The sequence below is a fragment of the Lepidochelys kempii genome, chromosome 13 (assembly GCF_965140265.1).
Source record: "Lepidochelys kempii isolate rLepKem1 chromosome 13, rLepKem1.hap2, whole genome shotgun sequence".
NCBI classification, from domain to species: domain Eukaryota; kingdom Metazoa; phylum Chordata; order Testudines; family Cheloniidae; genus Lepidochelys; species Lepidochelys kempii.
Genome location: NC_133268.1, coordinates 10,288,645 through 10,315,167, shown reverse-complemented (window position 1 = coordinate 10,315,167; position 26,523 = coordinate 10,288,645). Strand labels below are relative to the sequence as shown.

General features: G+C 41.4%; 1 protein-coding gene across 7 annotated transcripts in view; it reads left to right on the top strand.

Annotated features, from left to right (window-relative positions):
• PHACTR3 (phosphatase and actin regulator 3) overlaps positions 1-26,523 on the top strand; it is a 160,423-nt gene that overhangs the window by 8,213 nt on the left and 125,687 nt on the right. For 3 of the 7 annotated variants that reach the window (XM_073309199.1, XM_073309198.1, XM_073309201.1), the window contains exon 2: positions 3,053-3,145. The exons of 2 other annotated variants lie outside the window; for them this stretch is intronic. In XM_073309199.1, the coding sequence (XP_073165300.1) occupies positions 3,053-3,145 (93 nt within the window). Of the gene's footprint in view, positions 1-3,052; positions 3,146-14,916; positions 15,105-26,523 lie in introns of those variants that run through there. 2 more of the 7 variants (XM_073309204.1, XM_073309203.1) reach the window with 2 other exon arrangements.

Here is a 26,523-nt window from a genome sequence, read left to right as displayed (position 1 = left end):
AGTACAAACCTTCATGGGGTTTCCACATGAGTAAAAATATGCATGATAGTAATTTATCCGCATATTTAATAATCACATATTCCCTCTGCATCTAGCGCATTAATACAACAGTTTTAAAATCCAGCTCCCACTAGAGAACCCTGAAGAGCTCCTCCTTGCTGGTTTGCATGAATAGATGCCCTTAACTCAAGACCTCTGCTTTCTTCGCACTATCCAGTTTTTATCATCCTCACCTAACCCATACTTAAGTCAGAACGTGGTGGAAGCTGTAGACTTTGAAGTCTTAATGCTGCTTTTACAGCAGTGGAATGAGATTCATGAATATATATATTATTCATGGGGTTTGTTATTTTAAAACTTATCCATGCCGGGACGGGTTTCCGGAGTTGGGACATTAGGCAGCTAGCCAGATATTAGAGAAGTCTAGTGTTCTGTAAGTGAAATATAGAACTGCATGTAAGAAATGTGTTTTACATTTCTCTTTTATTCTAATCCCAAATTCACCAGTAGTTTGAATGTTACAGAGTAGCTATTTAATACATTTAAAACTGGATATCCAAGATGTGGAAATACTGTATCATATCATTGCTGGTAATCAGAGTTTCACACGTTAGCTCAGCACACACAATAGCCTCATGAAAATAGTTGTAATGTTGTTTTAGGATTTGTTTGCTTCTGTGGAGCTTCTGCATCCCTAGTGACCCATGAGGACCCTCTATTTTCACTCACCCCCCCACCCCCCTCCTTTCCTTTATATCACAACCACATTTTTCGTAACAGAAGGAAAACTGGACAGAATTCCTCTTTGGAGCCTGGCAGCATTTCTCTTAAATTGACACAGGGTGCTGCTGAAAGCATGCATTCCCTCCCTCCCACCCCACGCAGGCGCTGAGCATGCTGTTTCTTGGCTCAGGTACCTCCACTTTGACCATCCTCTTGCAAGCAAAGCACATGGAGCACAGGATTGGGTCCAAATGCGGGTGTCTAAGGTTAGACTAGATAGCTCAATCCAGGCCTATCACATAGGGGTGAAAAAACATTGTTTCTAGGCAACTGGGCTAGCACTTTGAGCTCTAACATCATTTGTTTCCTTTGTTGGTTCAGATTTGATTTTGGCAAATAACTAGTGCGAGTGCCTTTTGAATATTTCATCTCTCCTTGTTCCAATTGCTGCCTTCTCCATGCACCATAAGAATGAACTCAGTCATGGGCATACAAGTGGCTTTCTTTTCCTTTACCTCTCAGCTGCAGCTTCAATATTATGGCATTGATGCCAAAGGCAGCACGGATGGCATTACACACTGTGAAAACAATGCATGGTGTTTTCAAAGGCAGTCAGCGATGACAAAGAGGAACAGAGGATGTCTAGCTACTACATTTACATGTTTCAATGAAAATAAGTTCTTAACCCAAATCTTAACAGACAAGCTTCAAAATAAATATCAAATAAAAGCCGCTTTTCTTTCAAAGCTGCAATAATCACATACACCACACAAGGAATTACTGGCCTCTCCTGTGTAGTCCTCTACAAAGAGCATTTCTGTCTGTTCCCCTACTTGAACACTTCAAAGGTTTCCATGCATCATAACAGGGAATGGACAGAGCTGCAAAAATCAGATGATTTGGGGCCACATCTTGCAGACACAATTACTCTCATTGGTGGTGTTAATTATATTACACTAATGCCTCAGTTGAGAGAAGACTGATTGTGCCAGGCACTGTACAAACACATAATAAGAGAGAGTCCCTGCCGTAAGTAGTTTGCAATCTAAAGACAGCCCAAAGGGTGGAATAAAGAAAGCCATTCCCCCATTTTACAGATGGGGAACTGAGTTCCAGAGAGATTAAGCCATTTGCCCAAGGTCTCACAGGCAGTCTGTAGTAGAGCTGGGAAAGGAAGCCTGGTTTCCCGAGTCTTAGTACAGTGCCTGAACCCCAAGATCATCCTCACACCGAATGGGATACTCACACGAGGAAAGTTAATGACTTGCTTAGGTGTCTGATGACTGGTCTATGTTTGCAACTCACAAATACATAACTTGTAAGAGAGAAATGGTGCCGAGGGGGAGGAGTGAGGAGGAGAAAAGAAAAAACACCCAAGATTGAAATAAATATATATTATTACACACACACACACATTCAACATTTTCTGGTTCTGTGATTTCCTGCATGAGTGATAAAAGGTCTAGAAGTTTTGATTAGTTAGGAAAGAAGAATTTATGGCATTCTGCTCTCAAGAGTCTGATTCAGCATCAGAGAAGTCTATCAATATTCATGGGCAGGTATGTTTGTGAACAAGTCACTGATCCCACACCACAAGTAAAGTTAAAGCTGGAAAAAGCCAACTGCAAACTTTTCTATTTGTTAAAACTCTTGATCTACAGATTCAGCCTCTGCTCAATAGTATTGCATCTGCTTGAAAACAAGGAACCAGCAAGCACTATTGATAACATAGTAAGAGCTGCCATTCAAAGGGCATTGGATCAGTCCCATGCAAAGTATCTCAGGATCAGATCCAATGTGAGAGAACATAACAGAATGGAAGTTTCACCCTGAGCTGCAAGGGAGCTGTATCAGTTTGTGAAATGTGTTTGTATTAAAAACAAAACAAAACAACATTCCCTAAAGCTGCTCTTTACATTGCATTTTTAACCCCTTAAAATACCTGACTCCATGATATTTTAAATAGATTTTTTTTTAAGTTATACATTTTAATCCTGATTTTCATTTGATGACATATATAGGGCATATAAGTCAAAAATAAAAGTTAGAATAAATTGAGTTTTGAAGGGCAGATGATTAGAAACAGGAATTTTAAATGGCCAATGGGGAAAAATAGCTTTAATAAGTGTCTAAAATTCCAAGTACCATGTTTCTGTAAATGTGTGTGTATATATGTTTGTACAGCACCTAGCACAATGGGATCCTGGTCCATAACTGGGGCTACTACACACTACTGCAATACAATAATATATTATATACAGGACCAAGTTTTCCCCAGGGGACTCCATCATCTAATGTTGTTGCTGATGTTTTTGTTTTCCCCTCTCAGAACCACCTTTGCAAATTCCATTTTGTAAACTACTCGAGCATTTCTTACACCTGGAGGGTAAGAAGGGCAGAGCTGACCATTTGCTGAGACAAGGTGCCTGAAATTTAAGCATTTTTTCATCCTCATATCTGTATTCTGTTAAACACCTACTAACTTAAACAAGAATACATTTTATTGCTGTAAAGAGGAGTTCTGCTGAGTAATTTAAATTCCTCTCAATATATTTAGCAATTGTGTTCTTATGACCATATATTGGGCATAATCCATGTGAGGCTCAACCACTGATTAAGGTAGATACATGGCTCATTAACAAGACAGGGCCAGAATCTGGCCCTACATCTTGGGTTTGGCATCACTTATTAGATTTAAGTATATGACAAGATTTTGTATTTCAGTTTCAGAGATCTGATCCAACAGTGGTTTAATACAATTATGTACAAACACCAGTTGATTAATTCGAACACTTTTGCAATTAGAAACTCATTTTAACAGAGCCTCTTCTGCACAACAATCCAGCTCCAGTTTTCAATCACAGGCCACCTAATGGTAAAAAATTGCCATGAATCATTTAGGATGCAGACATATATATAGCATACTTGAACCTATATGGAAAGCATTACAAAACATGTAATTAAAGTGAAACACCTGCTGGAGTGTAAGATGCTGCTTAACTTGACTTTAGAAGCAAAGGAGACTGAGTGATCAGCATTGATCTCACATACGGATATTAACTGGGTTAGACTGTAGAGGGCTTGAGGATTCATTTGTCTCTTCTGGAATTTTACTATTTGAAATCTTTATATAGAAACAAGTTATAGAAAAATTAAACATCAGGAGCCTGGCTTTTAAACAAGTTAGGCACAAAGCTTGTTGCACAAACGGTGCACAAACCCACACTTAAATTGCAAAGGCATAGTCGTTTGATTTCATATACAAATTAGATTCATCACATGCCTAATATTTAAAAATCAGGCTCCAAATATAAATGAAGATGTTTTAGGATTAGTGGGTCAATTATTATTTGTGCAGTACTTTGAGCATGTAATGAGTTATATATGAGATTTTTTCTAGGAGTTACTAACTGTTTACTTTTGTCATTAGTTAAGTGACTATAATAATTTTCCACAACCTTTAGCTTTGAGAGCTTGTTCCAGATTGGTCTATTAATGCTGCAGTTAATGGGTTACACGATTTATTTATTTAGAGCATTCAGTCAGTTGTTCCTTGCCAGATTGTGGTGTTTCAAAGTGCAAGGTAATATCTAGAATTAATAACCCTGCCTTCTCTAATCACGTCCGCCTTATAAATACCAAGAAGTAAGTAAAGCAAAATGTGAGGGCCTCATATTGCTTCTTATCTAGCTAGAGGTTAAATAATAATGCAGTGGATCCTCTGTGCCCATTAAATCCAGAGACTTGGTCTCTGAAATCCACGATGATTTATTGTCTGTAATGTATACACAATTTACACATGCCCTAGGGAGCACATAGACTAACCACAGGAAGCAGGTCAATAGCTTGATGCTTAAGTCTACATAAATATTTCAATGAGATCTTAATCAAAGAGTATCTGATCTTGCTTTTTGGAGTGCACTGTTATTAATTTAACAGATGTAGCTCAAACATGTAACCATAGAAACATATATAAGCAATACAGGTCCCCATGCAGAAAGGGCTGCATGGTGATTACATTTAAAGAAGATACGCTACATAGCTAGGTTGGTCTGCAAAGGCGGATTAGATAACCCTTCCCCTGTTCCATTCATTTGAGCACCCTCAATCCGTTCTGCTGCTGTATAACCAGCAACTGGACTAGCTTGCAGTGGTGCAGTGCCCTGGGCCAGGCCTGTTCCTCCATTTCTCTCTTCCCTCCCCACCCCCGACATCAGATCCCTCTGGTCATCTGCGCTCCACCTCTGCCTTGCCCCTATTTATTTATTGTGAATGTGTCTGGTGTCATCCTGCTTCCCACTGTGTCCAGGCCTCTTACTTTCAGCCTGCACTGAACCTTGTCCTTGTTGCTGTGACACAACTTGAAAGCAGAGCAAAGGCAGCCCTGGGCTACAACCACTGAAAGCAAACAGTCTCGCATCTCAACACTCCCCTCCCTGTACAAGTCCATTCACCCACAGGACTAGCCCTGCTAACTCAGAGGCATGCAGACCAATGTCAGGCGAAGCCAGTGCTTCGAGAAAGTTTCCTGGCTCGTGCAAGTGATTTAGTTTTAATCAAATGAAGAGAACCTTTATGGGATAGTTAAGAACTTTGGGCCAGACTCTCAATCAGAAAGGGACAGTTCAAGCAGAGAAAAACTGCCCTAACGAGGACAGCTAGGTAATCTCCTGATGTAGGGGAATTCCTACAGGGCATAAAGCCAGCCTGGCTAGCTCTGTCACACAATCTTTCCTTCAACCAAAGCCTGCAGTCAGGGCCAGATTTAGGGGTAGGTGACCGCCTAGGATGCTGGGCTTGGGGTGCTCTTTTTATTGTTAGCCACCAAAGGGAAAATATAATGTTTGAAGTAAAAGGATTCAGGTATTTCATATGTGGATTCATTTTTCACTAACCTCCTAGAACGTTCTGGACCTTTGTAGAATCTCATGTACTTCTCAAAGTCTGGAAAGTTCCATTTTCCTTGAACCTCCTAGAATGTTGTCAGCCATGACCTCGTGGGTACATAAGGGGCAGGACATCGCCAGACAGTCAGTGAGATATAAGAACAAATTGAAATGAAGTGAGAGCCCAGCTGCGATATTGTGAACCTTGTGTTATTGTTCAATTGTGAAAGTGTACTTGTGTTTTAAGACTTGAAGAGTGTAAGCAGCAACTAATAAAGGACATGTTTAATGAGATGCCAGAGATAGCTATCAAAACCCTATCTACGCAACAATATAAAAATACTGCTACTTCTTTTGCCATGCTTAACACGTGATGTTTGATGACTTTCTAAGACTGCGGAACATAGACTTTTGCTCTCCCTATTACTGCCGCGCCCCCTCACCCCCTAGAAAATAAAAGATGTACCTGAAGAAGCCTTCTGGAGCTCAGTATAGGAAACGAAAAGCTCAATTGCAATCTAGTTTGCAGCAAAAGGGGCAAATTTGAAGTACAGGACAGGGTTAACATTCTAAGATAGTCACCTACTGTCACACTATTTAGTGCTGGTCTACACAATGTTGGTGCACAGTTCAATTTCTTGATGTTAGTAGATTGCAGTTACTCTTAAAATTCAAAAGTCTCTTAGAGGAAAATAATTTTTGTATTTGCTTATATATGGCATGAATACATACAGATTTACAGATCCTAGCATGAAAATGTAGCCTTATGGGACAGGGATAAATCATTCATGTAAATTGTGCATCGAAGTCGTGAAATGGGCTGCAAATGCAATAAAAAATAAGGTATTCAAAAAAGTTTAACAAATGGGGAGGGGCACCAAAGATGCTCTTTGCCTGGGATGCCATTTGGTCTAGGGCCAGCCCTGCTTGTAGCATAGGGGCTGTGCTGGGGTTGGTCCACAGTAGCATTTGCCTTGGCCAGAATACTTTATGCTTTAGCAAGCCTCGGCTACCAGAACTGTCCCTAGGAACTATTGGGATGTTTTGAGTTATGCTGGGGGAACTGGCCCCAGGATCGGAGGACCAGAAAGGTAGCAAAGAGGCACCTTGCCATCCCAACCCCCAGGGTCCTGCTGGGTACAGTTTGGCTGGACTTGAAGAGCTGGCCTGTTAGGAATGTGCAGGGCTTGGGATCTAGAACAGTTTCCCTTCAAGTAGTTCAACTGCACATTGTGGGCAGCTGGATCACAGTCCCTGCCATCCACTCAAGGGGCTGCTATATTATTCTACATCTTGTAACTACAGCTTTTGTGTTTTAAAACTCAGTGAACTGAGTGGTTGCAAAACTGCTAGGTGGACAGTCCCCGAATCAGACAGCCCCAGTTTGTCCACCACGCAGTGCAAGGGACTCATCACCCCAGCATTGTGCATCAGCCACCTCCAAGGATGAGAAAGTAGTTCAGACATTCAGTGGGATCTTCAGATGTGCCTAGGTGACTTTCAGTGGCACTTGAGCACTTGGAAATTCCACCCATCAGCAAACACACTGGCTTTGGCCAAAATTTATCAAACCTGGGTGCCAAGAATGAGGCATCACTTGTGGGATTTCCAGAGAAACTCATGGGAGTTAGGCACTCAGTATCCATTGAAAATCAAATGGAACAACACCCTTGGATGCTTTTGAAAATCCCACCTCAATTAAGTGGTCCAATTTTCACAGCTGTCAGAGCAAACATATATGTGTACGCTTGGCAAGTCACATACTGAGGAGGTTAGTGTTCCATAGGAGGGGGTGTTACAATTGCACACACTCCTAAACAGTGAATGCAGAGTCTCACTCTGCATGCTGCACTTCTAGGCTTTGTGACAAGGACTATCCTTTAGCCCAACACGTAAAGTGTGGCATTTTAGAGCTCCTGCACTTTGTGTCATAAGACAGTTATTTACATGAGTGTCAAAGTGCAATACAGCTCTGCTTTTGAGAGCTTCCTGACATGACATGGAGCTGTAGAACTGAGATACCACCACACACATCTCCAGGATGCTCTAGGACTTGTAGCATATTTCTAGTTCGGGGGTTATATTTTTCTGTCATTTTCTGGGTATTTTCCAGTTATTTTCTTAGGGTCTGATCCAGCAATCACTGAGGTCAATAGGGGTCTTTTCTTCACAGCCTAAACCTGCGGGAGATTCAGTGTGGGCTGACACCTGCGCCTGAGCAGAACCCATTGAAGACAGTGGGTCTCCATGTGGTATAGAACTCTGCATACATGAAGTCCATTGCAGTATCGGGCCTGAAAGAGTCTAATACCAGGACCTGGGTCTTTGTGTGTGTATATGTTCAGTGTCTAACATAATAGGATCTTGACTGGGGCCTCTGGGAGCTTAGATCATAAATTCTTTCCTATCCTCTGCTCCATATTCAGTAGCTACCAGGTCTAGCATTATACCCTGTAGCTAGCAGAGTTAAGAGAAATTCTACTAGCATGGCTAGCAATAGCTCTCCCTGCTGAATGCCACTGTTTCTCTGTATTGCTGACTCTCCCTATTAATGTACAATGCAGGCTTGATAACAGCTGTTTTAGCTTAATTGGATTTCTCTGAAGTTTGTATTTTTTAGATTGTCCTTTTTGACTTGTATGAAGTTTGCATTTATAACGGTGGAAGACACATTCACTTGACTTCAATTTGATTTTGGTATAACAGCTATGCAGAGTTGGGGTACTAGCTTCCCAGGATTACAGAGGTTTTTAGGAGAGAATGAAATATGTAGAATAGATTCTCAGACATGGAAACTCAGAATAGAGTTGCTAGGAATGGTCTTTCTGTCACAATTGCTCGTTTGATTTTGCTGTGGCTATTCAACCATGCCTGAACACTGGGAACTTAATTTCCAGCGCTGACTAATACTAGAGTATCTGCTCTGCAGAGGATCCCCAGGCAAGAGACAAGGTGCCCTGATTCTTCATTCATACCAATTCTCCATTCACTTAGAACGGTCTTCACTGGAGTTACTTGTGATTTACAGAGGTGCAAAGGAATGGAGAATAAGACCCAAAGTCACCTCTCTAGATGACTTTAAAGCCACTGGACTCACGTGAAAAGTATAGCTGTAGGGAATCTAGCATCTTGTTGCTAGTGCACCTGCAAGTTGTGAATGAAAGCAAGAGTATCACCATCCGGGATTCCCCTAGCATTAACACATGCTGCACTGGTCCTGGAGAATGAACTATTTTACTGTGAATGACTGAGAATAGTCCAAAGCTAAATGGACTAAGCTCTTGCAGGATACACAAAAATTTAAATCTCAACTGAAAATAGTGACACTGCTACATCTCTGACAGCATACAAAAATCAACCACTGCCTAAGACTAGTTTGCTTGAACCCTCAAACTAGCTGTTAATGTAGCAGATGCTGAAATGTAAGAAATGCTTATTTTCTTAAGGCAAACACAGGGTATGTAAGCTGCAGCTGTCAGGACTCATAACAAACACGTACATTCTTCATTGGTGCCGTGGTACACGTCTCCTATCATGTTCCAACCAGAAGCATCAGCTACAATGAAGCCCAGTGAAAGTATACATACCAGCAAGCCAATGCATGCAGCAAAGGAGGCCTTAGAAATCCTGAATACTGTCCCTGAATGGGTTTTTCAGCCACTGTTTTTTTTTTTTAAAAAAAAATGCCATTCACTGAAATCTAGCCCAATTTTACCTTCCGGATCCCAGGAAGGTATTTACTTAAATATCAATATTTGATGTAACCTACTGTTAAGGATAATCCATACAAATATTGCTGCAGTATTCATTCAGCAATGGAGGCCGCCTATACTCCAGTAGCTGTACTGTGATAACCCAGTGGTGTCCATCTCAAGTCCCCTTGAGGTGGACCAGTGGCTATATCCACTCTTCCCAGTCTCTTGTGCAGTAGCCTAGCGTGGCTGCACCTCTTCACCTATTTTCAGTCCATTTTCTTGCCATTCCCCCTCCCATCTTTTCTCTCCCACTCTCTACCTCCTTAGTTTTTCTCCTCTTTTTGCTACTGGCTTTGCATTCCACTCACTCTCCCACAGCACTGTTCCCTGTAGGCTGACTTCTGCTATATAGGACAGCAGACAATATCAGCAGGGAGCTGTGGAACGAATGAGAGGCTGGTGGTAGCAGCCCAGCTGTTCCCCATGACCAGGGAGGTGGGCAACACAACCCTATTGGAGAGTTTGGCACTGCTCCAAAGAGTGTCACCTCACAGGTTAGAAATCAGGTAGTAAGCTACAACCATAGGGTCCAATAGTGCAGAATATGAAAGCATAAAAATGAAGGCAAGCACCAGGCTTGCTGTTAGCCAGATGGGAAGAGCCTGTGCCCATGCAGGATCATAGCCTGCTCCCATTTCCGTACATCGAGTCACATGGTAGATCAGATCTAGGCCAAAGCAATTACTACTATTACGAAAACAAAACACATTGCTGGACTCATGACCGAGGGAGGTGCGCAGCTGTCATGGCAGGTCAGTATATAGGCTTTAAATATGTCCCTTGAACAATATGTCAGCACTTAGCCTGCTGGCAAACACAGCTGAAAGAAGGGGTTATATATAGTGTGCATGGCTGTGGACATTGAGATTTCTTGTTATCTCTGAGGTGCTATCTGTACTAGGCAAAAGGCAGAAACTCTTCAGAGTCAGAGGGCCAAATGCTACACTCAGCTATACCCCTTTTACCATACTGTTGGCAGAGGTGTGGCAGAAGGCAGAATATGAGACTTAATCCAGACAGTTGGAAAGGCCCAGGGAATCACAACTCCTGGGCTCTGTTCCTTCTCAGTCACTAACCATGTGTCCTTAGGCAAGCCACTAACCTCCATTCTCCAGGTTTTTTCCATCTGTAAATTAGGACAAAAGCCTTGCCTGGGTGTCGATAAGGTGGATACATTGATAAAGGAGAGCTTGAAGACCCTCAGATGAAGAACTGAAGAGGGGCAAAAACATCTAGTTTTATGATGTGGAAAATCATGGACATAGGGAGGAAAAAGAAAATCTAAGGCAGTGGTTGGTTCACAGTGCCGGTGTGTAGACCGAGCACATAGCATGGACTGGGAAGCCATCCTCAGCCCCACTTTGCAGCAGCAGCCACTGTGGCTATCCCTGCTGTGTGTACAAGCAGAGAGAAAGGTCTGAGAAAAGATGGTTCTTGGAGGCACATTCGGTTCCCTAACAACAGCGATGCCCATAACCAAGCGGGATCATGGCTTTGGGATGGGCTAGTGAGGCAGGTGCTGGAAAGTTTGATGGTGTGTATTTCTCTGAAAGCTCTAGATAATACTTAGTCCTGCCATGAGTGCAGGGGACTGGACTAGATGACCTCTCAGGGCCCCTTCCAGTCCTATGAGTCTATGAAGTACAGAGCTTAGAGGAGATCTCTGCACCTGGCAGCTGGCAAGGAGTCTAGAGGCACTTTAACACCATTAGAACGTAAGGCTCCTGTACTTGGGCAGGGCTGGGTCAAATAACGTAAGGTTCCCTGTAGAGTTATGGGCCCATATTCAATGTGGCCTGCCTCCACCTGCCCCAAACTCCTCCACCATGCAACCTTCAGTGGGCTGTGCCCTTTAGGGGCTGAGAGGAGACGAGAATGAAACAATGATGTGTCCAGAATTGGTGCATGTGTTTGTGGAGAGAATCAATGGAGTAGCAGAAGGATATTACCTGTTAAACAGTGGGGAGTCTCTGATGTGACCCCCCATGTCTGTGAGATTTCCACAGGGGCTCAAATCACTGTCCCTATAGAGCGGTCAGCAAGCATGAAGCAGCTCGCACCCAGTACCATATAGCACTGTAGCACCAGGAGCAATGATCCCACTAACGTCTGTTGAGCACCCTCATGAGTGCAGCTGCATTTTCCTTCCTCCACTCCCTAATCTCCCTTCTCTCGTCTCTTCTGATGGTTTTCCCCCTGCCAATGACACTTGCTCCTTTTCTGCTTCTCTATTTTCCTCCATTTCTCCATCACACTCTGACACCTGCAGAGAACAAAGTCTATAAAGGGGATAGGTAGGCCAGTACCTTCAACAATTGTGACGGGCTGTTATTGCCTGGCTCCAGTCACATGACAACCGTCAGAGTTCCAAAAGATTATATCTGTCAGGTGTCCGGGGCCAGTTTGGGCTCCAGTAGTTACGATGACGATACCTTAGTCAGAGTTGGTAACTCTAGAGCCTTGTTTCCACCTCACATTAAAGACTCCCCTGACCAAGACTCAAGTGGCAATTAGAAAGCTCCAGAGAGCTGTGATCAGATCTGACCCACAACCAAATACAACATGAACCTGGCTTGGTGTCTAGGGTGTGTTTGGGTGAGGACTATGAGTAGAGCTGAGAAAAATCACACACACACACACCCTGTGTAGTTTTCAGTGTCTTGGTGCGCCACATATATTTTTTCACTTTTGCTGTTTGACCACTATTATTAGTAGTGGTTTGGTCTCGATTCTTATTAATGTGATTTTTAGACTGATGATGTCTCTTTAAATTGTAAGAAACAGCCTCAGGACCTCCTTTTATGGCAGAAAGAGGCAAATCTAAGCACATTTGGGCTGACAGGAATGCATGCAGTTTTGGGATTTTGTTGTTATAGATTATAATATTTTCATTTTTTCAAGAAAGATTACGGAAGTGTGGGATAGGTTTATTTTGTCTGACATTGTAAAGAAAGACAGACTTAAAGGATTAGCCTTGATAACTTAGCTGTTCCCTTGCAACATATTGTGATGTAATATGAAGTAATGCAATGTGCATCCTGAACATAAAGAAATAGCCTCTGGCAAGGGCCTTGCAAATGCCAAAAATGATTTAAAATTGTCCCAGAAATGGCAACACAAGATGACACCTCTGGTTCCTATATTGTGTAAGGACCTATTATGTGTGCAATTAATAGACCACAACTCAACTAATTCCTAAAGATTAATTTCCCTTTTCATCATTACAAATCTGAGGACAGTGTAAAAGAGCCGGATTAGGTCTTGGAAGAAAGCCACTGTTTTTGTAGGGAGTGAAACCATTGTAATGATTTAATTAGCATTGGTGCTGGGAAAAGGGGAAGCCACATGATGGATAGCACATGTTTTCTTTGAACTGGTTTTTATTCAAGGTACGCTAACAAGTAATTGCATGCCTAATTTGAAAATTTAATGGGCCTATGCAGTCATAGTCATTGCATAACTTTGCCCACAAATTACCGAAATGAATCATTTGCACACACACAGTTGCTGGACTTACCTAATCACCACAACTGCTTGTGTGTGTAATTGATTAAAAAATTGTTTAACAATCAGCCCCCTCGCCCCCTTCAAGGTCAACATAGCTATAGTAAGGGACCCTTCTTCTAAAAACTGCTCTGTTTGACATGGTTATTGCAAGTTGTCTCACCACTTTGATCCTGCCTTTCCAGTGTACAATACTCAAGGACTAGGGCATTCCGTTGAGATTAGATAAAACTGGTGGGCACTTGAACTTAACATTTCTGGAGCAAATGTTCAAGAGTTAAGGTAATGTAGAGGAAATCAGGTGAATTCAGAGTATGACCATCTTTAGGCAAAGTTGCAAAACCTTCCTCTTAGAGAAAATCTTTCCACTGTAAGTAAGGCTCACAATACAAACCCGTTCTAGTCTCAAATCCCTACCAGGCTTCTAATCCCTCCCCAAATTTAAATCCCCCACACCAAGCAGACCCCGAAAAGGGAAAGTGCCAGAGACTCCATGAAGTCTTCTAGGACTTTGCTACTGCTATTGATTTCGCCTGAAAGGGCTCAGATGCCATGCTGATATGAGTCTCTGTCAAACCCCTCAAACAGTCTCAGAGCACCCAAGAATTTGGCATGGAGAAGGCCCTTTATGTCAGGGATGAAGCACATCAACAGGACAAAACAAGGGGCTTTAATAGCTTCTACAGATGAAATACCTGTGGACAAAGGACTTCAGTCTCTGAGACTGTCGTTTAGGAATCTTCTGTGAACGTTACATTCACTTTGCATTTTATTAATTTATACTGTGCACTTTAGTGCTTTTATAAAGCAAGTGAAATGGCCTGGAAATTAAAGCACAATTTTTCAAAGGCATGCATAACTTGGTAGCTAATTTACATGTCCTCCCTCCCCGCTGTAGCCCCAGGGCAGCCTGCACCCCAAACCCCTCATCCCCAGCCCCACCCCAGAGCCTGCACCCCCAGCCAGAGCCCTCACCCCAACCCTCTGCCCCAACCCTGAGTCCCCTCCCACACTCTGAACCCCTCAGCCCCAGCCCCGCCACATAAATTTTATGTGCACCATCAACTCCATATTGGTACACATAACAAAATTCATTCCGCACATGTGAGAGAAAAATTAGAGGGAACACTGCTCTCTTACCATCTCCATCAACTGATCTAATTCTTTTTGAACATAGTTATACTTTTGGTCTTCACAGCATCCCCAGTGCAAAGAGTTCCATAGGTTGACTGTATGTGTAAAGAAGTACTTCCTTTTGTATGTTTTAACCCTGTTGCCTATTAATTTCATTGGTTTTTCTGTCATGTGAAGAAGTAAATAACAATTCTTTATGCACTTTCTCCTCACTATTCATGGTTTTATAGACCTCTGTCATATTTATCCCCCCCCCCCGTTGTCTCTTTTCTAAGCTGAACAGTCCCAGTGGTTTTTGCTCTCTCCTCAAATGGAAGATCTTTCATACCGTAATCATTTTTGTTCCCATTCTCTGTACTGTTTCCAATTCTAATATATCGCTTTTGAGATGGGGCAACCAGAACTGTGTTCAGCATTCAAGGTTTGGGCATACCATGGATTTATGCAGTAAGTGGCATTATATTTTTGATCTTATTATCTGTCCCTTTGCTAATGGTTCCAACATTGCTTGCTTTTTTGATTGCTGCTGCACACTGAGCAGATGTTTTCAGAGAACTATATAGAATGACCCCAAGATCTCTTTCTTGAGTGGTAACAACTAATTTATGTATTGTTGAGATTATGTTTTCTAATGTGTTTCAACATTGAATTTTCTCTGCCGTTTTGTTGCTCAGTCACCCAGTTTTGTGAGATCCCTTTGTAACTCTTCATAGTCTTCTTTGGATTTAACTAACTTGAGTAATTTTGCATCATCTGCAAATTTTACCACCTCACTGTTTACCCCTTTTTCCAGATCATTTATGTTGAACAGAACTGGGCCCAGTACAGATCCTTAGGGGATCCTACTATTTTCCTCTCTCCACTGTGAAAACTGACTATTTATTCTTACCCTTTGTTTCCCATCTTTTAACCAGATACTAATCCCTAAGAGGACCGTCCCTCTTATCCCATGACTACCTATTTTGTTTAAGAGTCTTTGGTGAGGGGCCTTGTCTGAAAGTCCAAATACACTATATCCACTGAATCAGCCTTGTCTACACGTTTGTTGGCACCATCAAAGAAGTCTCATAGATTAGTGAGGCATGATTTCTCTTTACAAAAGGTACGTTGATTCTTTCCCAACAAATCGTGTTCATCTAGGTGTCTGATAATTTTGTTCTCTACTACAGTTTCAACCAGTTTGCCTGGTACTGAAGTTAGTCTCACTGGCCTGTAATTGTTAGGATCACCTCTGGAACCTTTTTCAAAAAAATCAGCATCACATTAGCTATCTGCCAGTCACATGGTACCGAGACTGATTTAAGTGATAGGTTACATATTGCAGTCAGTAGTTCTGCAATTTCATAATTTGTCAAATCCTGGGTCAAGAGTACAGAATGACCCTGGTGTGCGACTCCTATTGACAGCAGCAGAAATTGAGTCAATAGGTGGAGAGTGTGACATTGCTCTTATAATTCAGATGAAAGGTGATGAAGTTGTATCCTTGGATGCAGATTCTCAAACAGATTGTCCTCTTCCTGGTTCTCAAACTGCTAGAAAATCCTGCAAGGGAGTTCTGAACCCCAGACAACCTGTCAGGAAGGATACTATTACTTTTCATAATGCAATATTTATGTGTTACCACTCCCACCTCTTATGCACAGCAATGAGACAGACGGCCAATCTCGTAATGGAGAGGAAAACCTGTGCAAACTGTAGATATGAGTTTGTCCTCTACTTGCTTCTTACTGTATCTATATTGCAAATATTTGCTATATTCACCTGAAAGTGGTAGCAGAAAATAGCAACTTTTTGCTTGTGTTATTACATTGTGGCTCTTGATAGGATCACTCACGAGGTATTGCAATAAGTGATACCCACATTTGCCTACATCTGTAACAAATACTGTTAGAAAAACAACCAAGCATCATTTTTAGCCTGTTAATATTTAGCACCATGTAGGATAAATCTAGAAAGCCATGAGAATTAATTTCCAGCCAAGAATCTCAGAGAGTACATTTTTGGTACTATGTGCACCGCTGATGGCTCCCATTGCATTACAAATCCTTCTATTATGCCTTTAGAAAATTCAGATGACACTGCCTACAGTATATACTGCATATGAAGGTCAATACTGAATAATACATTTACACTTAAAATGTGAACAGTTCATTTATTCATTTATTAAATCATGGGCAAATCTCCTAAATTCGGAGAACAAGCTTATGTAGCAGGAGAACATAAGAAAGTTTATAGCGATATTGATTACATGGTTCTGCAGTTTCCTACTGCAGCTGGGCTTTTTCAGTTAGAGAAATGACTCACTGCAGGAAAGACAAGGACTGTCAATGGCCAGAGAGATCTAGATGCCTTGTAGTGTACAAAGTATCAATCCATTATATTCTGCTCTCATTTTATTAAAGTCCTTCATTTGCCCAGGCACAATCAATTAAACCTCTGTAGAAATTCTTACTGTGTCCCTAATTCCCTTTGCTGACCATAAAGGTATCTATCCCTGATTAAAACCACTCTAATAATTCAGTCCTTTTAAGGATCCAAAACAGATTGTCCTCTACAAGCATCACCTAAGGCTTTGATGCTATCATTAAAAAGTTCTCCAGCAGACAATGAGCGACCTACTACAGTACTCACTCCTTAGTCCTCTGTGATCCTATTCCAAATTAATAATTGCTACTGGCCAATCCAGATTAATCCTCCAAATTGTCTCACTTCTCACTATGCACTCAAAATTGAACATACTGAGTCAGACTGAGCTGGAGTTAAGTGAGTATTAAAAATTGGTATTGAAACATGATTATCTGAATCACAAAACTATTTTTCTTAAGAAAGTGGTAGGTTAAAATTTCAGAGCATTATATGGTGATATAGCAGGGCAATTGTCATCAATACCAATGACCATCTTCATTTAGGAATGCATCCCAGCACACTGCTGAAGATGTATCCCCATATTTCCACTACTGGATCAACTTCTCCTCTTAGTTACACTGCTGCAATCCCATAGAACCAATATTGTGAAATACCCATGGAAAGCAAGTTTTGAATGTGTAAACATGAATCTTGTACTGGAAACCTGATCTAAAGGAGTTGTACTCAGCCCTTGAGGAAAACAAAACACCACTTGACGCATGTATTAAATCAGAGCTACATTCAAACTGTGTTGGCTGGCTATTGAAGTCACTTACGCAATCTAGAGATCAAACATTTGTGGCAGAAATAATCTGAAAAATGCTTTTGAACATAAATTCAAGAAAACTAAGCCGTTCATGGCATGGAACAACTTGCAAACAGAAAATAAGGCAAAATTCCGTCAAATAAATTATTCATTAGGAATTATTTGCCCAGTTGTAATGAAGAGCAGTGTGTCCATTACATAAAACTATGAATGCTTTAAAAATCCATGTACTATAGATCAGTGCTTCTCAAGCTATCTGATGTGGGGGACCGGCAATTTTTTCTCCAATGGCTCGCGGACCACCACTTTGAGTAGCACTGCTATATATAAATGTTAACAAATCAATTTTAAATACAGTAGTCACAGTAATAACTACTAATTGGCATTAAAACTGCCAATATTCATTTACCTCCTGACCACGCAAACAAAGACCACATTCATGGAGCGGCCCCACTGAATTGTATAGCCATCAGAGAAGACTGCATTAAAACATTTCAAGGCAGCATCAGTAACCGGAACAAATTCTATTTCTCTCAAAAAGAGATGCAAAAAATAGATAACCAAAAAGTGAGATCCCAGAAAGAAAACACTCTCTTTATGACTTTCATAATCCTAGGTTGACAGTCATGCGCAGCAGCAGATCTCAGGTACTATCTATTAGATCATTTTTAGCTCTACCTATTATCTGAGCTGGGTTGAGGGAGGAAAAAGCCAATGGGTATTTTAAGATAAAAGCAAAACAAGAAAACAGCATTTGGAATGTGTGCCAACATCTGCATCAGTGACATTATGGGCCAACAACATTCACAGCCAACCAACACAGAGCCTGTATTCACAGCCTGATCCATTATGGCAGGAAGTGCCAGATTTAATGTATGCAGCTGTTGTTTAGTCTCAGTGGTAGAGTTGGAAGATTGGCAGTGGTGCATCCAAGCCTCCAGTGATTCATTCTGCTGTCCAAATTACACTAGTTTCCACCAATCACAACAGTCCAGTGGTATATTTTTATGTTTGAAACAGTAAAGTGTCCTGTTGTGACAGCATTGCCAGTATTCAAACATTAAATGTCTGCCATCTGTGGACTCTAATGGCCAGATCCTCAGCTGATGGAAATCGGTGGAACTGTACTGAAGTTAGTGAGGTTATGTCGATTAATATAGGCTGAGGATCTGGCTAGAACATGAGGAACATTTATTTTTTCAAATCTATTTTAACTGCTTACATCTGGGGAGAGAGAAAGGAGGAGAGAAGTCAGCATCTTGTAAAATTAATTGTTTCGTGTTATATTTAAACTGAGCTGAAAGGCCTATCTACCTCCATATTTAGAAATCAAATCTTGGTTCTGTTACTAAAAGACGACAAGTTGGAAAATCATGTACCATAATCACGCACTGTCAACCTCTGGAACTCCTTGCCAGAGGGTATTGTGAAGGCCAATACTATTTTGGGGTTCAAAAGGGAGCTAGATAGATTCATGGAAGATAGGTCCATCAATGGCTATTAGCAAGGATGGGCAGGAATGGTGTCCCTAGCCTCTGTTTGCCAGAAGCTGGGATTGGGTGAAAGAGCATGGATCACTTGATGATAACCTGTCTGTTCATTCCCTTTGGGGCACCTGCCATTGGTTACTGTCAGAGGAGAGGATACTGGGCTTGATGGACCTTTGGTCTGACTCAGTATGGCCATTCTTATTTTCTTATAAATACAAATGAAACAGAAATGGAGTGGTATGCAGGAAGGCTGCTAGCCTGTTACCTTTACAGAGGGCCATTAATTGTGTTCTAAAAATAAGCAGGATTATATTCATATCTAGGTTTGCTGGTGCAACCATTATCTGCTACAACCCCTGCTGCATTGTGGGATACGAAGGTGGTCTTCTGCAGTTAGTGCTTGTTAGTACAAGCTCCTGGCCAGCAGGGAGTGTCCACGTCGAAAACAAAACACTAATTACAATTGATTAGGTCAGATGCTCAGCTGCTGTAAATCAGAGCTGACATCAATAGTATGATGCCAATACACACTATATAAGGATCTGGCCCATTAGTCCCAAAGTCAAGACTTATTTATGGTGGGACTACTTCAGTTGTTTAGGTGTTATAGAAACAGTACCTGATGTACTAAAACCACAAGTTGTGCCAGAGAAAAATCCAGTTTTCCTTCTTGAGCTATAGGCTGTTTTGCTGAGGAACATATTAAAGCATTTCTTTTTACTTTGAATTTAAAGTGAATGTGGATTGTTCAAAAGCATTATGTAAAGCTTCCTTTGCACACCTTAATCAGTGGCATTTGCGTTTCCCTAAACTTTAAGGCCTAAAGGGATATGTTAAGGACTGACAAAAATCAAAGGCTGCATGAAGAATTGTAATTATCTCTTGAAGAATGAAAATATTATTTTGATTTAGAATAAATCACTAATATGGGCTCATCATTGTTATTAACTAATTAGTCTTTAATGGAGAGTTACAGAAAATATCATATACATTTAGAATGCGTCACTCTGAACAAATACATGAAACCTTGACAAAATATTTTTTTATAAAAAAATAAGTTACCCCATCAAACACAAACTTTAATAATTTACTTTGGCATTTTAATTTTCTGCTTGTTAAAGGGAGCAACTGACAATCCAGGCTAGAGCCAGGCACAGTGAAGAATCTTCCAAAAGCCCAACTAATCCACTCATCAGAACTATATCCTGGGGGGTCTCCAAATTGAGGTTACTAGTTGTACCAGATTATGGAGTGGTTTTGTGCAGTGGACAAATGTCCACTCAGGTCTAGAGTGGAGATCACACTCACTGTCACGTTTGATTTATCAGACTTCAAACCTCCAAGAAGTGGAAACCTAGCAACATCAGTCGCTTAACTCCTTGTGCTACCTATCCCCTCTGGAAGCCAGATGACACCACAGCATATATTTGTGCGGTCTTTCTAGAGCACCAGTGTCCATAAGGAGCGCCTGAAGCAGCGTCAGACATTATTACTGGTGTGTCAGTGAAGGCTGCATACTCCCCACAGTCAGGTGTGTAGGAGTTAGAGACAGACAGACAGACACACTAGTGGGGAAGGTTCAACCAGAGCCCTACACCTTGTGGTAATTGGGTTGCTAGGCTGACTCCATGTTTGTGACTGTTTGGGTCCTGAACAGAAGAGACATGTGGGGTGGGGGGCATGCAGCAGCAGACATGGGGGACATTCAGGGTCATGTGCCCCCCCCCCCAGATTTGCTGCTTGGCTTATACTGAGCAAGCTCACATGAACTTAGCATGCTCAGTAACACTGCTGAAGCCGGCTGCCCTCACTCTGCCCCTCCCCCATCATCGGCAGGCATGGGGCGTTTCTGGTCCTGGACCACACCTTTTAGAATAGAATCATAGGACTGGAAAGGACCTTGAGAGGTCATCTAGTCCAGTCCCCTGCACTCATGGCAGGACTAAGTATTCAGACCCCCATTCCTGACAGGTGTTTGTCTAACCTGCTCTTAAAAACCACCAGTGATGGAGATTCCACAACCTCCTTAGGCAATTTATTCCAGTGCTTAACCACCCTGACAGTTAGGAATTTTTTCCTAATGTCCAGCCTAAACCTCATTTTGAATTTTAATCCTATCCTCCAGAGCACTTACAATCCCCTGCAGCTTGGTATCATCCACAAACTTTATAAGTGTACTCTCTATGCCATTATCTAACTCATTGATAAAGATATTGAAGAGAACCTTACCCAGAACTGATCCCTGTGGGACCCCACTCATTATGTTCTTCCAGCATGACTATGAACCACTGATAACTACTCTCTGGGAACAGTTTTCCAACCAGTTTTGCACCTACCTTAGAGTAGCTCCATCTAGGTTGCATTTCCTTTGGCCACTAGTCCTCCATCTTTTCTAATGGTGGGAAGCCTATTTCATATGGGCTGGACAATGTTAATTAAGCCACATGCAGAATTAAGCCACAATGATAGGATCAGGCCCAGAATCAGATTTCTGTTTTTAAAACATTTTAGAATAGAAAGATTCAGGGGACAGTATAATCTACAACCTGTTTTCATATCACAGCCCCAAAGAGCCACATACATGCAGTGTTTTGCATATAGCATCAAAGAATACAAAGGGCTAGATTTATCAGTTTATGCAAATTGGCGTCTGACATCATTGGAGCTGCACCTGTTTACACCAACTGAGGATCTGGCCCCAAACTTCCAAGGAAAGGTTATATAACCGGTTTATATAGTTGAGAGTAAGAATTTTTGAAGAGAGCAGAGACAGTTTGAGCATCCCCCATGCCTAAAAGTGAACCAAAATAGAATGCTCTTGAAATAGCAATGTAATAGCAAGCTTACGCTCTCACGGTGAAAGACTCCCAGGCTGAAACTCCTCCGTGTGAAGCGCTACGTCAGTTTGATCATTTAGGGAATAAGTATGTTTTACTTTTCTAACTGCTGGATGGAAAACTATTTTTGCAACACTTTTAGAAAATCTTAGGTCATGCGAGTTTCACATCTGAAGCTGCACATTAAGAGCCACCTGCACCTAAATGAGAAGCTATTCAGGGCACAAGCTAACCTCACTGTAGTGATCGCACTTCTCCTAGAGTCCTCTACCAACCCAACGCTATTATTTTACAGTCTGCAGAGAAGCCGTGCATTGGGCTGATGGTGTAAGGATTTATGCTGTGGCTTCCAAAGCTTTCTTAGCCAGTGGCTGCCACAGCATAAAACCTTACACAAGGTTTGAATTCTGTCAATGTTCCCCCTTTGCCTCAAGATACCACTCCTGTACAAACACAGCAGTATTTGGCATGACATTTAATAGGTCATATTGGACCTCATGTGTCACTTTTCAGATATGGAAAATGCATAAAGACTTGGGTCCCTTGTATATTGCACTTCACTCCAATTGAGATGGATTGACTTGAGCCAAAAAAAGTAACACACTTACTAGTTCCTCCCCCAGAATGGGTAGCTATGGAGTAGGCAAAGGGAAGTGGGAACAAGCCAAGGTTCTGCCCCCCACAACACACTGTTCTGTGCATCTGTGCAATCACAGGCATGTTGTAATTTGCTGCCATTGTAGGCCAGCCACAAATTACTATCCCCATCCCACAAAGCAAGGGGGAGCAAAGAGGGAGTTGTGCTTTGGAGGGATGTTTAACACCTCTTCTGGGATGGTGCAGCTGAGACTCCAGCCCTTGCTCAGCGTCACGCCTAGAGGTACAATCTAGCCTAAAGTTTGTATATGTTCATATTCCAAGAAATAATTCAAAGAGTCATTCGGGGTCCAATTCTGCCACCCTTTCTCCTGCCAAGTATTACCTTTACTAGGCACACTCCTGTTGTGCAGTGAGGCACTGCTAGTGTCATTATAGCTGAGTGTAGCTCAAAGAAAGTACGTCTTGTATTGCGTTGCACTGAAGTATTGTATTCCCTTCCAAAGGGGAGTATGATGTGCGTACACAATTCAGGCCATTATCTAATATCTGTAAAGTCGCCCACAATAGAATTGTTTTGTTCCACCAATAGTTACCCACTTCCAAATTATGAAAAGCATTGCCTTTTAATCAATTTAGAGTCTGTTAAAGACAGTATGATTCTGAGCTGGCCTTGGTGCTGAATATAGGGCCGTTCTTTTATTAATGGGTAGCATAAAACACTGTCAAGCCCTCTCAGTATGAATTGAAGGAGACCCCCATGTTAGTGCTCATATTATATTGATACATTTCAATCTTGTTACCCAATACGTTCAATTCCACACTCCAACATCTCGCTGGGATTTTTGTGTAAGGGCTCCAAGAAGCGCCATTATGCAATTAATTATAAAAGCCCGATAGTGGGAAAACTGGACGATTTCTGTCAACCAGGCTTGGATGTATCTGTACACTTATTTTAGAATCAGTCAATCATGCATAATTGCAATAATTCTCACAGCTTTTAATTTTCATAGCAATTGAAATGTTTCACAGACTACATTCCATGAAACAAAATAATTTCCTGTGCTCAATTGTACAGTGATCTACGTTGAGGCCCAGATTTTCACAACTGCATGAACATGATTTCAAGCACCAACTGATTTCTAACTGGTTGTTTTCTTGCTCTCTCACTGCAGTTCCATGTGAAAAATGCAGTAAATGCACATGTGAATTATGCACACACACAAGGGCCAGTTTTTACATATGTACATACAAAAAACCCTCCTCCTGCTGAAGTCAAAGGCAGTTGTATAAAGCCCTGTGCTGGACAGGTACAGTGAGCCTCAAGGATGTTGTAGGTTACACTAGCTGTAGTGAAGGCTATTAGAAATAAGGAGCTTCTTGTAGGATTTTGAAGGATAGAGGAGAAACACAGCATTATAACAGTTAAACCCTAACCTTTCAGGTATAGTCTAACAATGATACAAATCCACCCCAAGAACCTGGTTAAAGCATATTGTTGGTCACCAGGCACTGAAAATCATTACTGTTCTGTATGTGCTCTTATTATTCCTGGCATTCAGTCAAAATGGATCTGGTTTTGCTATTTCTTGGTTTACATAAGTCATTCTACCAGCCTTAAATGCATAGTCGATAATTCATGGACTTTTAACCTTTTCAAACTTAGGTCAAGTGGGATTTCTTTGTGTGCTTGAAGGTTTCTGCTTGAAGGTCAAAAGCATACATTTGGGACATCTGTCAAAATACAGATGAATAATTGATGGATGAGATTATATATTTTATTTGTACGGGTTACATAAAAAGATGAAAAGGTTCCTAGTAAGGGAATTGAGATTTTGATTTTTGCTTTTGTTGAAGTCGATGATAGTAATATAAAGCCTTGAGTGTTATATCTTTGCCTTATTACAGAACATAAGAATTACTTGCATGTAGTTAATTTAGGGCCAGATTGTTCCACCCTCTCTCAAATTAAGTAATACCTTATTCTATAATCCCACTAAATCAGTGGAACTATATGCAGAGCAAGATACAACTCAATGTAAGCAAGGCTGGCAGAATCTGACCCTTCTATTAATTACAGCCCCTACTCCAAAAATACCCGTGTTAGAAAAACATTAAGGTTGCAAACTCAACTTCTCAAAAGTGAAGAAATAACACAAGGCTGCCTGTGCAATCTTAATTTGCCCCTTTGTATGTATGCATTATGACAGTGATTATATGATCACATATTTCCTCTCACCCCCCAAACGTCTAAATTTTGGGGCAATCTGTGAACTGTAGCATTCACAGCGTGTAGCTATTGCTAATACATTACTTCCTGCCCAGTGTATTCATTTTGGATTACAGAAGTGACTGATTGCAAACAATGTCACAGATTTGATTTCCTGACAAGATTACTGGGCTTTATTGTCTCTCACTTACACCAGATAAGAGTTGGGTGCAACTCTACTTAACAGCTCAACATAATGGCAATATGGCCTGACAGAGTGGTTGCATTATGAAGTACAAGCCAGTGAATGGAATGGACAATAGGCTATTATTTAAACAGGTACTTTAGAAATGTCAGACAGACAGACGAAGAATGTTGTGCCTTAGAATCTGAGCATACTGTGGAGCTTTGAGGGCTTGCAGTGACATTTAAGCACCAACCTCTTTCCCCTTGCCTCCAAAGATAAAATGAAAAAGGTTCTCACATCCACTTTTGGGTTTAATTATTTTAATGGGAGTTTTGCATGAGTGCAGAATGCAGGGTTTGGAATTATAAAGCATACTAACACTATAAACAATTTTTGAGTGCCATGTTGGATGATCCACATGAAAGCTAATGTGGGGCTTTTGGTCTACTTTGCTATGAACAGCATCTGCATGGGCTTCACTGACCCTTTGGTTCCAGCCCTATGTAAGGGATGTTGCATAGTTGTGGCATGTTAGCAAAGGAGCATGACCCCCTGCTTCTCTACTCTTGTTGTTGGAGTAATATATTACCGCCCCCGACTATGGGCTGTTTACAACACCTTCCAGGCTGGCTCAGCTATGCTGGTGAGCATGGTTGGAGCGTAGCCAAGATTCCACCTGCACAGGATGCATCAGCCAAACAACCCTTCCTTTTCTCCTAGTCCCAAGAGGCCACTCACTTACCCCAGCTCAATTGTTACTTTAGATATTATACCAAGACAACACTGGTAGCCAATTCTAGAGTAAACTAAAGATTTATTAGCTAAGAAAAAGAAATGAGAATTATTGAGATGTTAAAGCAAGTAAACTATATGTACAGATGTAATTCCAAATGGTGGCAGTGATGTAATAAACTGCCAGCTTCCCAAAAGTCATTTCAGGGTCCCCAGATTGTCTCTGGGGATCTCTGCTTTGCATCTGGTACTCTTCCACGTCTAAACAGTCCCGAGATGAAGGATCTTTCCCTGAATCCATATTTATAGCTTCTTCTGACAGAAACCAAGCCGACAATGTCTCTGCCCATGTGGGCTTTTCCTTCCACTTCCAGTGAGGAATGCACTTTGAGTCTTTGACCTTTGGCCATCACATACAGTGGCCACTTGCTTTGAAATTAGCACTTTTCTATTAAAGCCCTTAAGTCCTTCATTAGCATTTCACAAGGTTTCTTTGATGGGTTTAGTTAGTTATGGGGTATACACAATGTAAATGTTTGCTGCCGCATTAAACAGGATACAGATAAGGGGAAACGATGCAAGTAATGGCCCATTAGTTTTATGAAGGCTAAACACCAAATACACTCTTCCACTTTCAACAATCACTTTGATCTATACTAATACACAAGTGAATTGGCTTGAATACACTCTGGCATGACCTCGTCTGCCAGTGTCGCATACCCCACACTGCCAGTGGCAATAGGAGGAGGCTGCATAGTGGTCTACTTTTTCCTCATGTTCCTGCACAGCCATATCTGGCCAGATGTTGGCATGGCCTAAGTCAGAGTCCACCAAGAACTTTCACACCGTATAACAGGCAATAGCAAGGGACAGGCTAGAATGCAGGTGGTTATATTTGGTGCGACTTTTTTTATGAGTAAGTACTGTGTGCAGTGCCCACTATAGAAACTCATGCAATTTTTTAAACACTATTTGCATATCTGAAAACTTTCATTCTCTCCTTCTTATGGTGATTGTTAAGCCTGGAGAAGAGTCTTCATGATTAAGTCGCCTAATGACCATGTTAGTGATCCACGGCAATTGCCTAAATGTATAGCAAATTTGTAAGACATACCAGAAAATAAAAGATCCAAGAAGAAACAAGCATTATTGAAAAAGTGAGGCTATAGGGGGTGGAGCCATATGATTTGCGTACAGTATGGAGTCCTTTAAGATGTTTTCAGGAATACATTGGTGGAATATCAGAATTACATCTGATCCCTTTTTCCATTAACTACTACATACATTTTTCTAATTT